Here is a 16,035-nt window from a genome sequence, read left to right on the forward strand (position 1 = left end):
CTCTGCAGACGGGCCGCGGCAGCTTTCCCAACAAGCGGCGCCGCTGCCCATTCCGAGAGGTGCGCGCGCACCTCTCCGAACGAGCGTAGGTGCGCGCGCACCTCCCCAAACCTTTGGAGAGGTGCGCGCGCACCTCCGCGCGAACGGGCAGCGGCGCCGCTCTTTGAGAAAGCTGTCGCGGCACGTTTGCAGGCTGCCGAAGGCGGTAGCTCTGCAAACGGGCCGTCGCCATCGCGCAACCGGGAACCGGTTCCATCACACATAAAAAAAATGGCAACCGCGCGCGTCCGTGCATGCGCAAGAAAAAACTTTTTTGCGCATGCGCGTGCCTGGACGCACGCACGCGGCTCCCACTTTTTTTATGTGTGATGGAACCGGTTCCCAGTGGCTCTTTTCCTTTTCCAGGTTGCCGACCCCTGTTCTAGTCCAACCCCTTGCTCAAGCAGGAGACCCTATACGCCTTGGCCATCCACTTGGAAGTGCTACCTCTGATTGGTAGGAAGCTGTACACAAGCTGAGAGGCAGACCCAAGATTATTGTGAAATCATAGATAAAATACCAGAGCCTGTGATTGTTGTTTCTTCCAACAATCCCCATTATATAATGAGTCTGAGATGCATCGCTTGGATTGTGTCCTGTATCTGTTTCTGTCAGTCCTCTTGTGCTGGAGACGGGCACTCTAGTGGTTTGCAATAAAGGTCAGCCCATCAAATGCCCATTTTAATTTGCTTTTGTGTTCTGCTAACATTGGCCATTGGATAGAAGGGGTTACATTCATTTCCTTGTAATTCATGTAGTAGATTTAGCGACCGTTTCTATATTATGGATGTTGGGAAGTGGAGACAGACAGAAAGTCACCAGCGGTCCTTGGCGTTGAGGAAATATTTTCCATTGTTGTATTTCAGATCTAAAGGACTGAAGCTGAGCCCAAATTTCATACTAAACCTAACAGTGAAACTAGAAAATCTGGGAGAATTGGCATATGAGCCGGCTATTTCCTTTTACTACTCTTCTGTTTTGTCCTTCCAAGGAGCTTCAGTTCTTCTAGTGAGTTTGATGATTTTTTTGGGGGGGTGGGATATAGTGGGGAGGAAAAGAATGGGGGGGGGATTAAGGTGGCAATGCTGGACGTTTGTAGATCAAGATTCAGGTGTCACCAGTAAGGTTACCTGGCAGCTCTGATCTTGCAGAGTTGGATGATCTAGAAAAAGATCAGCCACTGTACAGACAGCATAGAAGATCAGCTAGCGGTAGAAAATATACAGCTGCTGTATATAAACAGGGAGAAAACCCCACACTCACCAGCACTGATGAGATTACCTAGCTGGGTAATGAAATGTCTGCCAGCAAGCAGCCAAGCTCAGAGAGCACCAAGGACTCCTTGATCTAGAAAAAGCCAAACCAGCTGCATAGATAGGAGAATATTAGGAAGATAGATGGGAGAATATTAGGAAACCCCAGGGATCTGATTCAGACAGAAATCTAGAAAAATTCCCCTCCGAAGATGACCATGGCAAGCTCCCCACATAGCGGTCTGTTGCCACTCCCTTGCAAAGCAATCTGAAGCTAATAGAAGTCTAAGCAACCAATCTATGCAGCTACTGTATATATTAAAGGTAAAGGTTCCCCCACACATGCGTGCTAGTCGTTTCCAACTCTAGGGGCCGGTGCTCATCTCTGTTTCAAAGCCGAAGAGCCAGTGCTTGTCCAAGGACGTCTCCGTGGTCATGTGGCCGGCACGACTAGACGCCAAAGGCGCACGGAACGCTGTTACCTTCGGTGGCTCAGTGGGTTAGGACACTGAGCTTGTCGATCAGAAGGTCGGCAGTTTGGCGGATCGAATTCCGAGTGCCGCGTAGCAGAGTGAGCGCTTGTTACTTGTCCCAGCTTCTGCCAACCTAGCAGTTTGAAAGCATGTAAAAATGCAAGTAGAAAAATAGGGACCAGCTATATATTAATTTCCCCTTAATTATTGGGAAAAAGAAAGACCAACCAAAAGAAAATTACTTTGCCAGCAAACATATAACAGGGATTGGATTAGCTGGATCTAATGAGTTGGGTATAGAGTTAACAGAATAACAGAATTCTGTTAGGGACTTGGAGGTCTTCTAGTCCAGAGGTCAGCAACCTTTCTTGGTTGGCAAACCTGGAGGGAAAGGAAGGGGGAAGCATTTTACACACACGCGTGTGTGCACGTGTGCACGGGGCTGCAATGCAAACAGGGCGGGGCTAGCGCCCGCCTGATACTAGCCCTACCTGATTCTTGTGCAGCATAATGCCCTGTTTCCGTGCCCCACGGCATGGTGGCACCTGTTTTTGCGCCCCACAGGGCAGCAGCAGCCCGTTTTCGTGCCCCGAGGCACAGCAGCATCCTGTTTTTGCACCCCACGGCATGGCGGCATCCTGTTTTCATGGCCCAAGGCACAACGGTAGTCATTTTTTGCACCCCGTGGCGCAGCGGTGTCCCGTTTTCATGACCCGCAGTGCGGTGGCGTCCCGTTTTCATGCCCTGAGGCATGGTGGCATCCCATTTTCATGCCCCAAAGGACGGTGGTGGTCCATTTTCATGCCTCGAGACGTCGCGCCGGCCCGTTTTCATGCTCCACGGTTGCAGCGCTAGCGCGAGTGGGTGTGTATGCATGCACACCTACGCGCACTGGCCAGCCTGTCCCACGGCTTGTCTGAGGATGTCTCTGTGGTCATGTGGCCGGCATGACTAGACGCCAAAGGCGCACGGAACGCTGTTACCTTCCCACCGTAGTGGTCCCTATTTTTTTGCATTCCCACTAAATGTACTTTGACAATGGTATAACAGACTAAGCATCTACTGAAATTCTGGATGCCTGGGCAGGCTTGCAAAAGACAGCTAGCCTGGTTCTTGTATATCACTTTCCTTTATGTTCTCTGGGCACGATCTGACTTTTGTTTTTTAAACCTCTCTCTGCTTCCAGTCGAATTGGCCCCTGTTCCTGGCTTGTCAGGTGCACAGATCCCAAGGAAATGACACCGTACGCCATAACTCCTGCCATTTCAGGACACCTGCTCTCAAAGGAGGCACTCGGGTAAGAAATGGGAAGTGAAGTCAAGTACAAAAGCAAAGGAGAGCCGTGAGAACAAGAGTACGTGAAAGCGAAATGTGAAAAATAAAATGTTCCTAGGCAGGATGCCGATGTAAGCGAGGCTAGCCGTTGTGTCCTGCTTCTGCATAATTAGTGTGCAGAGAAGAAAGTGAATTCAGATTTCTCTTGTTTTCAAAGAAAAACTTTCTAGTCTGTACATTTATAAGTGCAATCATGACGTGATGCAACCTTAAAAACCAGCGGGAGAAAAGCGGAAAAGGGATGGAGAGACAGGGCACAAATTACTATTTTCATTTACTTATTAAATTCATATGCCATCCACCTCACTGTCCAAAGTGGATCATACATTTAGTAAATATATAAATAAGCAAGTTCCATTCCTCGTTTCTCCCAGTGATTGGTGGAAAGAGAATCAACACCGTAACCAAAGCAGGCAAATGCGTAACATTTCTGCAAGCTAGGCTCTTTGAGTTCCCACCAACAATGTAGGGTGGTGAGGTTTTGGAGGTAATGGGAACCGGCATCCCAAAATACAGGTAGTCCTTAAGTTATACCCATGAAGTTACAATGGCACTGGAAAAAAGTGAATTAGGACCATTTGTTACATCTGTGACCATTGCAGTATCTCCATGGTCACATGATCAAAATTCAGATACTTGGCAACTGACTCGGTTGCAATGTTCTGGGATCACGTGATCCCTTTTTGTAACCTGACAAGCAAAGTCAATGGAAAAAACCAGATGTCAACGCTGCAAACATTGGATGTTTTTGCTCTGACAATATAAGAGGCAGCTTTTTTCTTTAAATTGTTTGCTCTGAATAAAATTAAGCTGGGGGTGGGGGTGGGGGGAGGAAAATGCTAACCTGGTTGTTTAAATAAGATAAGGAGTGGCGGGCTAGATAACGGAAGTGAAGCTTGCATTTTAAGCTAATTGGAGAATGTGATTTATGACGTTCAAATAAGGGAGGGAATTGTGTTTGATAGGATGTGTTCAGGGGAGGAGAATTCAGATTTTGGCATCCATTCGTGAGTGCCGATGCTTCGTTCTCATTATTATAGACTTTTTAGAATAAACAGTGCTGCATTGTTCTTTGATCTGTCTCATTAGTCGGAACCATGACGCCAGATTCATTTAACGCCTGTATTACTAACTTAGCAACTGCAGCGACTTACTTAACAATTGTGGCAAGAATAAAATGGGGGCAAAACTCACTTAACAGCTGTCTGGCTTAGCAACAGAAATTTTGGGCTCGACTGTGGTCGTAAGTCGAGGACTACCTGTATTTGGGGGGGGGGGTTGCTGCAGTTAACGGTGGGGGGAGAGCAGTTTTAGCTGAAGGAAGGGCTGACAAAAGAACGTGGGGTTGAACAGGAAGAGAATGTTCTTATAGGCTCTGCCCTCTCTGATGTTCTCTCTTGAAGGCCTTCCTCCGGGTTTCCTTCCGCTCCTCCAAAGGTGATACCTGGCCTGACAAATTTGTTTACTTTACCATCCGTGCACACAGGTAAGGAACCCCGCGGAGTGTCTGCCTCTCTCTGCAGTTTCTAAATTGCTTTTCCTCACTGCCTTCTCCTTTTTGGTCTCTTCTAGTCAGAATGAGAGCAACACGCAGGAGAACAACGAGGCTTCCGGCCGGCTACCTGTTTTGCATCCTGTCAACGTCATAGTGAAAGAGTAATACTGTCTCCCCCCCCTTTGTGTGTGTGTGTGTGTGTGTGTGATTTCCTACCCCGAAAGCCTGTTTCCCAGGAATAATCTTCGTTTGTGGTGAAAATGTTGAAGTAGGAGCTGGAAAACTGGGATTCTAGCCCATTCTCAGCCACAGAAGCCCCCTGGTTGACTTTCGCCTAGTTCAGGGGTAGGCAACCTCGGCTCTTTTATGACTTGTGGACTTCAACTCCCAGAATTCCTGAGCCAGCTATGCTATGCTATGCTGGCTCAGGAATTCTGGGAGTTGAAGTCCACGAGTCATAAAAGAGCCGAAGTTGCCTACCCCTGGCCTAGTTTGTCCTTCCCAGCGCAAGAACCAGGGTGGTGCTGGACTATCAGCAGGGACTTCATATTATAGACAACCTTAGTGCGGCTTTCGCCTAGTCATACTCTCTCAGCTCAGCCTACTTTACAGGGCTGTTGTTGAAGGAAGACGTAGGACTTCCCCTTTCATGATCCAAATGAAGGTCTCTCTTTTCCCCTCTAGGCTTCAGTCCACTGCATATCTCAACTTCTCTACTGAGGACCCAGAGAAGAAAATACTTACGCATAGCTATGAGGTAATCATACGACAATTGGTTTAGCGAGCACTGAAGTTATGACCGATCCAAAAAAGGAGAACTTAAGATCCGGATCTGAAGTTCTGATGGTCGGCCACCTCCCAGGTCATGTGACCTCAATCCAGGTGTTCAGCAACACAGCTGCATCAATGGTGGTTTGCGGTGTCCTGCGGTCACATGGCCACATTTTACAATGGTTTTGCCAAAAACTGGCATTTTTTCTGGTTTTTAGCAAACCTGCACCATAGCGAGCAATGGATTTGCTTAACAACTGTAGCAATCCCTTGATTGTGCCATTCATTTTACAACCGTTATGTTTGCTTAATGACTGCTGCAAAAAAAGGTTGAAAAAAATCAGGTAAATCATGTGACTGACCTCTTTTATGAACCATTATGAATTACAACCATAATACAGGAAGTCCTCAACTTATGACCACAATTGAACCCAAAATTCATGCTAAGTGAGACATTTGTCAATTGAGTTTTGCCCCATTTTTACGACTTTTTTTGCCACAGTTCTTAAGTGAATCACTGCAGTTGTTAAATTAGTAATACGGTTCTTAAGTGAATCTGCTTTCCCCATTGACTTTGCTTGTCAGAAGGTTGCAAAAGGGGGATCATAGGGACATTGCAACCGTCATGAATGCGAGTCAATTTTCCAGCATCTGAATTTAAATCACTTGACCATGGGGATGCTACAACGGTTGTAAGTGTGAAAAATAGTCATAAGTCAGTTTTTTCCAGTCTCGTCGTAACTTCAAACGGTCAATAAACAAACTGCTGAAAAGTTGAGGACTATCTGTAGGCAGTTTCCATTATGGTCATAACTCGAGTATTACCTGAATCTATTTCCATATTTTTATATTGTTTTGTGTTCTTATTTTCCACCATGTTTCTACTTTATTGTTCATCACCCAGAATTATGTGATTAGAGTGACTCACAAATAAAGTTTAAACAAAGGCATAAATAAATCTGCCTTTACTCCTTTACTCAACCTGTCCACCATTCCGGCTATCTATCTTTCTTTGCATAAAAAGGTAAAGGTAAAGGTTCCCCCGCACGTGCGTGCTAGTCGTTTCCAGCTCTAGGGGCCGGTGCTCATCTCCGTTTCAAAGCCGAAGAGCCAGCGCTTGTCTGAGGACGTCTCTGTGGTCATGTGGCCGGCATGACTAGACGCCAAAGGCGCACGGAATGCTGTTACCTTCCCACCGTAGTGGTCCCTGTTTTTCTACTTGCATTTTTACGTGCTTTCGAACTGCTAGGTTGGCAGAAGCTGGGATGAGTAACAGGCGCTCACTCTGTTACGCGGCACTTGGGATTCGCCCCACCAAACTGCCGACCTTCTGATCGACAAGCTCAGCGTCCTAACCCACTGAGCCACCGCATCCCTTTTCTTTGCATACCTACTTACAATAAACAGTCTCTCTGTGGGTCTTTATGAGAGAGAAGTCTCTCTCTATTTTTTTGGTAGACAGAGAATGTCTCTGTGGGAAAAATGGTATTAAAAAAAACTGAGGGGAAAAAATGAAGAGATCACCCAAGTGCAGGGGTAAGCAACCTTGGCTCTTTTATGACTCATGGACTTCAACTCCCAGAATTCCTGAGCCAACATGGCTCAGCTTGGAAACCTCTCCCTTTCCCCTCAGCATGGCTGGCTCAGGAATTCTGGGAGCTGAAGTCCACGAGTCATAAAAGAGCCAAGGTTGCCTACCCCTGCCCAAGTGTATTGAAACCTACCCGGAGTAACAGAGCAATCTGCTCACTCTACTATTTTCAGTTGCAAACGGTTTGGTCCCAGCACTTGACATGTTCATTCTGCCAACATCTACTTCCATACCTGATTCCATGTCTTCCAATTTATTCAATTTGCTTTTTTTTCTTCTGGCAGGTGAGGAATTTGGACTCAAACTCCACTGCAGTCAATGTGACTTTTGAGCTGCCTTTGAAGACAAAACAGGGGTTCTTTTGGAATATAACCCCGTCCTACAGCTATGTGGTAAGAAGAAGATTGCTGGTTGATTAGAGGGCTTGCAAGAGAGAACATCTGGATAATGTTTGTGGGGAGGAAGACTAGAAACCTGGAGGAAAGATTTAGTATTGGAAGGGTACAGACAGTCCTCGAATTTTGAACGGTCACTAAACAAATGGCTGCTAGTCCTCGGAAAAAGTGAATTACAACCGGTCCTCACACTTACAACCATTGCAGTATCCTCACAGTCAGGTGATTAAAATTCAGCTCCCTTGGCAATTGATAGTTCCTTAGGGTGTTTGCAGCGTCCTGGGTTGCGTGATCACCATTTGCAACCTTCCCAACTGGCTTCTGACAAGCAAAGTCAATAGAGGAAGCCGGATTTGCTGAATGGCTACGTGATTCACTTAACAACTGTGGCAGAAAAGAGTGTAAAATCAGGTGTGACTCACTTAAAAACCGCCTTGTTTAGTGGTGGAAATTCTAGTTCCAACTGCGGTTGTAAATCAAGGGCTACCTGTATCTCTCTATCTCTCTATTTCTATCTATCTATCTCTAACGGGGGGGGGGCAAAACTCATTTAGCAAATGTCTCACTTAGCAGCAGAAATGTTGGGCTCCGTTGCAGTTGCAAGCCACAAGTTTCTGTTGCTAAGTGAGACATTTGCTAAATGAGTTTTGCCCTGCTTTACAACGTTTCTTGCCACAGTTCTTAAGCAAATCACTGCAATTGTTAAGTTAGTAACAGGGTTGTTAAGTGGATCTGGCTCCCCGATTGACTTTTTTTTTAATCCCATTTATATCCCGCCCTTCTCCGAAGACTCAGGGTGGCTTACAATCTAAGAAGCACAAATCAATGTGCTTAGCAATAGCCTTCATTCTATGTATATGCCTGCTTATTAGGGCTTTCCCCCCCCCCCAAGCGGCATTTTACATAGTCATCTTATTGCCCCCAACAATCTGGGTCCTCATTTTACCTACCTCGGAAGGATGGAAGGCTGAGTAAACCTTGAGCCTGGTGGGACTCGAACCTGCACTAATTGCAGGCAGCTGGTGTTATTTAAGGAGGCATTAGCCCACTGCTCCACCAAGGCTCTTTCTGACTTTGCTTGTCAGAAGGTCGCAAAACCTGATCACATCACCCTGGGACGCTGCGACCGTCATAAATATGAGCCAGTTGACAAGCATCTGAATTTCGATCACTTGAATTTGGGGATGCTGCAACGGTTGTAAGGACTGCCTGTGTCCAGAAAGAATTGTGATGAATGTCATAAGTTAGGGTTATTGTCAAAAAGATAATGGGCTTATATAAACATTTTTGGAAATAACAAACTGTTGTTGTTGTTGTTAGTTGCGAAGTCGTGTCCGACCCATCGCGACCCTATGGACAATGTTCCTCCAGGCTTTCCTGTCCTCTACCATCTTCTGGAGTCCATTTAAGCTCACGCCTACTGCTTCAGTGACTCCATCCAGCCACCTCATTCTCTGTCGTCCCCTTCTTCTCTTGCCCTCAATCTTTCCCAGCATTAGGCTCTTCTCCAGTGAGTCCTTCCTCCTCATTAGGTGGCCAAAGTATTTGAGTTTTAGCTTCAGGATCTGGCCTTCTAAAGAGCAGTCAGGGTTGATCTCCTCTAGGACTGACCGGTTTGATCGCCTTGCAGTCCAAGGGACTCGCAGGAGTCTTCTCCAGCACCAGAGTTCAAAGGCCTCAATTCTTTTGCGCTCAGCCTTTCTTATGGTCCAACTTTTACTGCCATACATTGCAACTGGGAAGACCATAGCCTTGACTATACGCACTTTTGTTGACAGGGTGATGTCTCTGCTTTTTACTGTGCTGTCTAGATTTGCCATGGCTTTCCTCCCGAGGAGCAAGCGTCTTTTAATTTCTTGACTACAGTCCCCATCTGCAGTGATCTTGGAGCCCAGGAAAATAAAATCTGTCACTACCTCCATTTCTTCCCCATCTATTTGCCAGGAATTGAGAGGGCCGGATGCCATGATCTTGGTTTTCTTAATGTTTAGTTTCAACCCAACTTTTGCACTCTCCTTCTTCACTCGCAACAAGAGACTCTTCAGTTCCTCTTCACTTTCTGCCATTAGAGTGGTATCATCTGCATATCTTAGGTTGTTGATATTTCTTCCAGCAATCTTAATTCCAACTTTTGATTCATCTAGCCCTGCCTTTCTCATGATGTGCTCTGCATATAAGTTAAATAGGCAAGGCGACAGTATACAGCCTTGCCGGACTCCTTTCCCAATTTGGAACCAATCAGTGGTTCCGTGTCCAGTTCTCACTGTTGCTTCTTGGCCCGCATATAGGTTTCTCAAGAGACAAATAAGATGTTCTGGTACTCCCATCTCTTTAAGAACTTGCCACAGTTTGTTATGATCCACACAATCAAAGGCTTTAGCATAGTCAATGAAGCAGAAGTAGATGTTTTTCTGGAACTCTCTAGCTTTCTCCATGATCCAGCGTATGTTGGCTATTTGATCTCTACTTCCTCTGCCTCTTCGAAATCCTGCCTGTACTTCTGGTAGTTCTTGATCCACATACTGCTGGAGTCTAGCTTGTAGGATTTTAAGCATAACTTTACTAGCATGAGAAATGAGTGCAATGGTGCGATAGTTTGAACATTCTTTGGCACTGCCTTTCTTTGGAATTGGAATGTAAACTGATCTTTTCCAATCCTGTGGCCACTGTTGAGTTTTCCAAATTTGCTGGCAAATTGAGTGTAGCACTTTTACTGCATCGTCTTTTAAGATTTTGAATAGCTCAGCTGGAATACTGTCACCTCCACTAGCTTTGTTGTTGCTCAGCTTTTCTAAGGCCCACTTCACTTCACATTCTAGGATGTCTGGCTCGAGGTCAGTGACCACCTCATTGTGATTATCAGGGACGTTAAGCTCATTCTTCTTCTGTGTAATTTTGCCATCTCTTCTTAATCTCTTCTGCCTCTGTTAGGTCCCTGCCATTTTGGTCCTTTATCATGCCCATTTTTGCATTTTTGCATCTCCCCAATTTTCTTGAAAAGATCTCTGGTCCTCCCTATTCTATTGTTTTCTTCTATTTCTTTGCACTGTTCATTTAAGAAGGCATTCTTATCTCTTCTAGCTATTCTCTGGAATTCTGCATTCAATTGGGCGTATCTTTCTTTTTCTCCCTTGCCTTTTGCTTCCCTCCTTTCCTCAGCTATTTGCAAAACTTCCTCAGACAGCCATTTTGCTTTCTTGCATTTCTTTTTCTTTGGGATGGTTTTGGTTGCTACCTCTTGTACAATATTGCGAACCTCTGTCCATAGTTCTTCAGGCACCCTGTCTATCAGATCTAATTCCTTAAATCTATTTGTCACCTCTACTGTATATTCAATGGGGATATGATTTAATTCATACCTGACTGGCCTGGTGCTTTTCCCTACTTTCTTCAGTTTAAGCCTAAACTTTGCAACAAGAAGCTCATGGTCTGAGCCACAGTCAGCTCCTGGTCTTGTTTTTACTGACTGTATAGAGCTTCTCCATCTTTGGCTGCAGAGCATATAGTCAATCTGATTTCTGTGTTGACCGTCTGGTGATGTCCATCAATTAAGGCAGAGTCTGTCTTTTGAACCTGTTTTTCCCAGCATGCAAGAAAGAAGGGCTAATCAAAAACAATGTATTGTTTTTCCAGATAAGATTGACCTTTTGAAATGTCCATTAACTTGTTCACATTAATGTTTTGTGATACTCCGGTTTCTTTCATAGCATCACTTGGTACATTTTCTTGTAAGTTCCACTTGTGCAAAATTACTCTTCTTTTTTTCCCTAGAAAAATCACTTCTCCTGCACACCGTTGTTTATGCTCAGAACAGGAATCAACAGGAAGAATGTCACAAAACCCATCAAGGTAAAAATCTGGCATAGGTAGTCCTTGACTTACGACAACAATTGGCACCAGAATTTCCGTGGCAAAACAAGGTGGTTTTTTTTAAGCAAGTCAGGTCCAATTCTGTGACCTTTTTTGCCACAGTTGTTAAGTGAATTGCTGCAGTTGTTAAGTTGTTAAGCGAATCCGGCTTCCCTCATTGACTTTGCTTGTTGGAAGCCAGCTGGGTAAGGTTGCAAATGTCAACCAAATGAAACCAGGACATCTCAACCGTTACAAATACGTGTTGGTTGCCAGGCAGCCAAATTTTGATCACATGTCTGTAGCCATGCTGCAACTGTCATAAGTGAGAGGACTCATTGTAAGTCACCTTTTCCAATGCTGCATTAACTTTGAACGGTTTCTAAACGAATGGTTGTAAGTCAAGGATTGTACCTTCCTTTGGGCTGATACCTTTTTATGAGAAGAAATTCCTCAACTGAAGCTGAGAGGTGTTTTTGTCTGAGATGGTGACAGCAAGCAGCAACACCAATTCTCATGAATGAAGGCGAATATATATGTGTTCCAGGATAATGTCGCAGGATGCAATCTGGGTCAGTCACCAGAACTAGAGGTTCAATTTTCCGAGCGTTCAGACCTGTGCTGGAGCCCATCCTCGGGGAACTTCTCTCTCACCAGAATGTGCATTATCAGCTATTCTGTGCATAGCATTTATGTGGTGCCTGGTTGTGTGTATGCAATGAACAAAGACATACAATCAATTTCACAGCTACTAAGATTGTTGGCTGAGCAGAGACAAAAATAGCCAGGGAAATTATTGAAGCCTGGGAAACGAGTCCTTTGTCAGTCAACAGGAGTGCTGATTTACCACCAGCTTATCAGGTCCATAAATACTACGCGTAGAAGCACACATTCTGATAGAGAGAAGTTCCCTGAGGAAGGCCTCCATCACAACTCTCAAAGCTCAGAAGACTCAACCACTGGTCTGGTTACTGACCCAGATTGGACCCTGCAATACAAATTCTCTTTTCTTATCTTCTTTTGACAGAGAGGCTGTCAGGGGGCTGTTGCTTGCCCCAAAGTTTACTGCTTTATTAACAGTCTTGCTAAGGGAGAATGGATCAGATTCAATTTTTCTGGAGATTTTTATAGAGAAGACGAATCTCTCAAAGTAAGTGACACCTCTGTCAGATAATAGGACTATTACATTGTTCTGTTTGGAAGGTATATTTCTATTAAATACCTTGGGCAAAGAAAGCATTGTAAAGAATTTCCTATTCATTCTTGATTCCTATAAAGGAAATGCTTATGACAGCTGCCTTAGATGTTTGATTTCAGATTTCATGTGTTGAAAATAAGAAAAATGAACTCTCTTTTTTAGTCAATCGATTGGTGAGCTAAGCAAAAGGGAATGAAGAAAGAAATTTAAAAATATAAAATCATAGGCTGGAAGGGACCTTGGAGGTCTTCTAGTCCAACTTGGTTATTAGATTGGTTATTAGGAAATAACGGAGGGGCGGGGAGGCTTCCAGGGAAAGATTGCCCAAACCTAAGCCAGACGCTCTAAACATGCTCAGGAGTGTCCCTGTCTCACCTCCAAGTCCAAATTATATTGATCTCTTTCACTGACTAAATTATATCGATCTCTTTCATTTGCTTATCACTTCTAAAGCTGAAGTCCGAAATATTCCACGTTGGCAGCGAGGCATCCATAAGGGTGGATGAGACCAGATTTTTCCTGAACGAAGCAGAGGGCTTTCATTTCAGCCAGGTAATTCAGCCAGGGTTGGTTGACTAAAGAGTTAATGGTTGAGCAGTGGAAGGAGTCATAGAATCAGAGGGATGGAAGGGATCTAGGTCACAGGGGTAGGCAACCTCGGCTCTTTTATGACTCATGGACTTCAACTCCCAGAATTCCTGAGTCAGCAATCTTAGTAGGTGAGTCAGCTGACCCAGGAATTCTGGGAGTTGAAGTCCATGAGTCATAAAAGAGCCGAGGTTGCCTACACCTGAGGTCTGTCCAATCTTTTCTTGAAGGCCTCCAGCAATGGTGCACTCCATGAAGCAAGCTGTTCCATTGGTTAATTGTTCTTACTAGCAGGAAGTTTCTCCTTAGTTCCAGACTGGTTCTCTCTTGGATGAGCTTCCACCCATTGCTTCCGTCCGACCCTCAGCTGCTTTGGAGAGCTCTCTTAGTTAGTCCATGCTGCAAATGAGTCATGGAATCTGATGGCATCTTCAAGACTAACCAACTTTCTTAGGGCGAAACCTTTCCACAACCTCAGAGGCCCAGAAAGGATTTGTTCTTATAGACTTGAAACACATTGAATGCAAGAGAAGGGAGAGCAATGGGCAAGAACCAGGTGGGAAGCTAATGGATTTGGCTTCCCACCATCGTATCTGCTCTGTCGTGATGAGTGGATCTTTATCGAAAGGAACTGAAATGCCTGCTAGTAAAAAAACAAACAAACATGCATCTGCCATCTTTGTCATGCGGAAGTGAGCGTGGGGTTTGTCAGGAGAAATGCAATAGCAAGCTGAACTTGGGAGAATGAAGAAAGAGTCAAGAACGAATGGGAGCTGAACGAAAGTGGACTGAATGCAACGCAAGTGACTGGGACAAAAGTACGTTGAGCTAGTTCTGCCCTGGAGAGAGAATGAATGGTGAATAGCATCGTGCAAACTCAATCCATCCATTTTTCATTTTCTTACCTCATATCTTTCATTTGCCTACCAACAGAAGAGAATATTTGTAGATCAGGGTTGAACTGTGAAAGTCCTTGGCTGTTTTCTTCTTCAATGTTGCATTACTGAACTAGGTAATGTTAACATTGCTAGAAGAATCCAATTCCTTTCTAGCACTGATGACGTTACCTAGATGGGTAATAAAACGTCTAAAGGAAAACAACCAAGTTCGGAGAGCACCCAGCAATTCCTTTGCCTACAGTTCTTCCTCCTTTTTTGGCACATAGCATAAGGACGCTTATGCCAAAGGGGAATAACAAAATGAGTGTTCAGCAAAGGCTAATTTCTCCAAATCTTTCTTATGCTATCTTTTGGGCAGTTTTGCAGTTGAATCTAGCAAGCAGGCTTCTAGGTAAACCGATTCCTAGAATGGAAACCGGTTGTAGGAACAGACTTCAGCTTCCCATTGCTTTTCTTTTTCAGATCACCACAACAATTGAGTTAATTTCACCGTTCAATCCTGTCCGCATCATCATTGGCAGCACCATTGGAGGCATTGTGCTTTTAGCCATTATAGTGGCTGTCTTGTATAAGGTTTGTGCTGGTTGTTTCGGCTGTTTGATGTGGGTCTTGCTAGGATCTGGGCTTCTGGGACCTTATTCCCATCTCTCCTTTAAATCAACCTCAGAACCTAGATCTGTTTCAGTGGAGGCTGTCTGTGTATCTCAGGGGATCTTCAAACCTGGCCCTTTTATGACTTGTGGACTTCAATGGGCTGGCTGAGGAATTCTGGGAGTTGAAGTCCACAAGTCATAAAAGGGCCAAGTTTGAAGATCCCTGCTCTATCTGATTGCAAACTAATTTTTTGAGCAGGAACTTCAGATAGAAATAAAGTATATACGTAGGCTGTGTTCCTCATACACTGTAATTTACCACAGTATTATTAAACCCTGAAATATTTTTTGGCAATCCACATACTACATCAGAAAATCTCAGCCTCCTGTAGCTTAGAATATGGTCTGGCAGAAAGAACCCATAAAGTATTTAAGACCTGTCACGTTTGAAATATAACGGGCGCTCCAAAAGCTACTTATGCCCTGAGTTTTGAAGTTCTGATATCACCCCTTCCACAATCATGTGACAGCATTTTGGGTGCTCAGCAACTGGCCCACATTTACAGCCATTTGCCGGGCCCTGTGGTCACGTGACCACAATTTACGATGGCTTAAAACCAGCCCATAGTGAACAATGGGTTCACTTCACCACCACCACAAAAAAGGTTGTAATATTGGATCCAGTCATATGGTGACCTGCTTTACGACTGTCACAACCTCCCCCCTTAGTTGACAGGCTCAATTATGGTTGTAAATTGAGGACTACCTGTACAGTCATATACATTAGTAGAGTGTTTCTCAACCTTGGCCAAGTTAAGATATATGGACTTCAACTCCCAGACAAATTAACTTCATCTGTCCTATGCATTTTAATTCTTAAGTTATCTGTGATCTGCTAGATCAGTGGCTGGCTGGAGAATTCTGGGAGTTGAAGCCCACACATCTTAAAATTTCCAAAGTTGAAAAACACTGCATTAGCACATTTAAATTGTACACCCTGGATCGTTTCAGAACCAAGGAAATCTGTTGGATAAAACAGATGCAACAGATTTCCTGTTAGGTGCTCTTTGCAGCTACTTTGGCATTTTAGAAAAGAGATTAGAAGATCCTGTTGTTATTGATCCTATTATTTTAGTGCTGTTGAGAGATGCATTGCAATTTCTCCATCTTAAATCTGTTTCCTCTCTCTTCTCTACCCCCTTCCCCCCCCCCCCCCCCGCCTCTATCATCTCTCCAGTTGGGATTCTTTAAACGCAAGCGTGCACCCCAAATGGATGCAAATGCAGCTGGAGCAGCTGCTCCCAGTGACCAAGCTCCTTCAACTTCAGCTGCTTCCTAAGGGAGGAAGGGATTCTGGATCTGGATGCAACTTGCAAGCCAGGATTCCCGCCTTGTCTGGAACAGGAATAATACAGCCACTCAAACAGGGTCGAAAAATGGAGAGGCAGGACCTCTAGATTACTAGGAAACGAATGGGATGGATGGGGAGGGATTGAGAGACAAGAGGGTGAGAAGCTAAGTAGAATTAACTAATTCAAAATTCAAATAAATTTATA

General features: G+C 44.6%; 1 protein-coding gene across 1 annotated transcript in view; it reads left to right on the plus strand.

Moving 5' to 3' along the window:
- LOC308676286 (integrin alpha-X-like) overlaps positions 1 to 16,035 on the plus strand; it is a 72,714-nt gene extending 56,679 nt beyond the window's left edge. Inside the window, exons 20-30 of the mRNA XM_081342099.1 lie at positions 906 to 1,047; positions 2,952 to 3,062; positions 4,504 to 4,586; positions 4,673 to 4,756; positions 5,280 to 5,352; positions 7,242 to 7,349; positions 11,124 to 11,201; positions 12,229 to 12,351; positions 12,853 to 12,951; positions 14,349 to 14,459; positions 15,717 to 16,035. Coding sequence (XP_081198225.1) covers positions 906 to 1,047; positions 2,952 to 3,062; positions 4,504 to 4,586; positions 4,673 to 4,756; positions 5,280 to 5,352; positions 7,242 to 7,349; positions 11,124 to 11,201; positions 12,229 to 12,351; positions 12,853 to 12,951; positions 14,349 to 14,459; positions 15,717 to 15,818 — 1,114 coding nt within the window. The 3' untranslated portion in view covers positions 15,819 to 16,035. The remainder of the gene's footprint in view (positions 1 to 905; positions 1,048 to 2,951; positions 3,063 to 4,503; positions 4,587 to 4,672; positions 4,757 to 5,279; positions 5,353 to 7,241; positions 7,350 to 11,123; positions 11,202 to 12,228; positions 12,352 to 12,852; positions 12,952 to 14,348; positions 14,460 to 15,716) is intronic.

Source organism: Vipera berus (assembly GCF_964194415.1).
Source record: "Vipera berus genome assembly, chromosome: W".
Classification (NCBI taxonomy): domain Eukaryota; kingdom Metazoa; phylum Chordata; class Lepidosauria; order Squamata; family Viperidae; genus Vipera; species Vipera berus.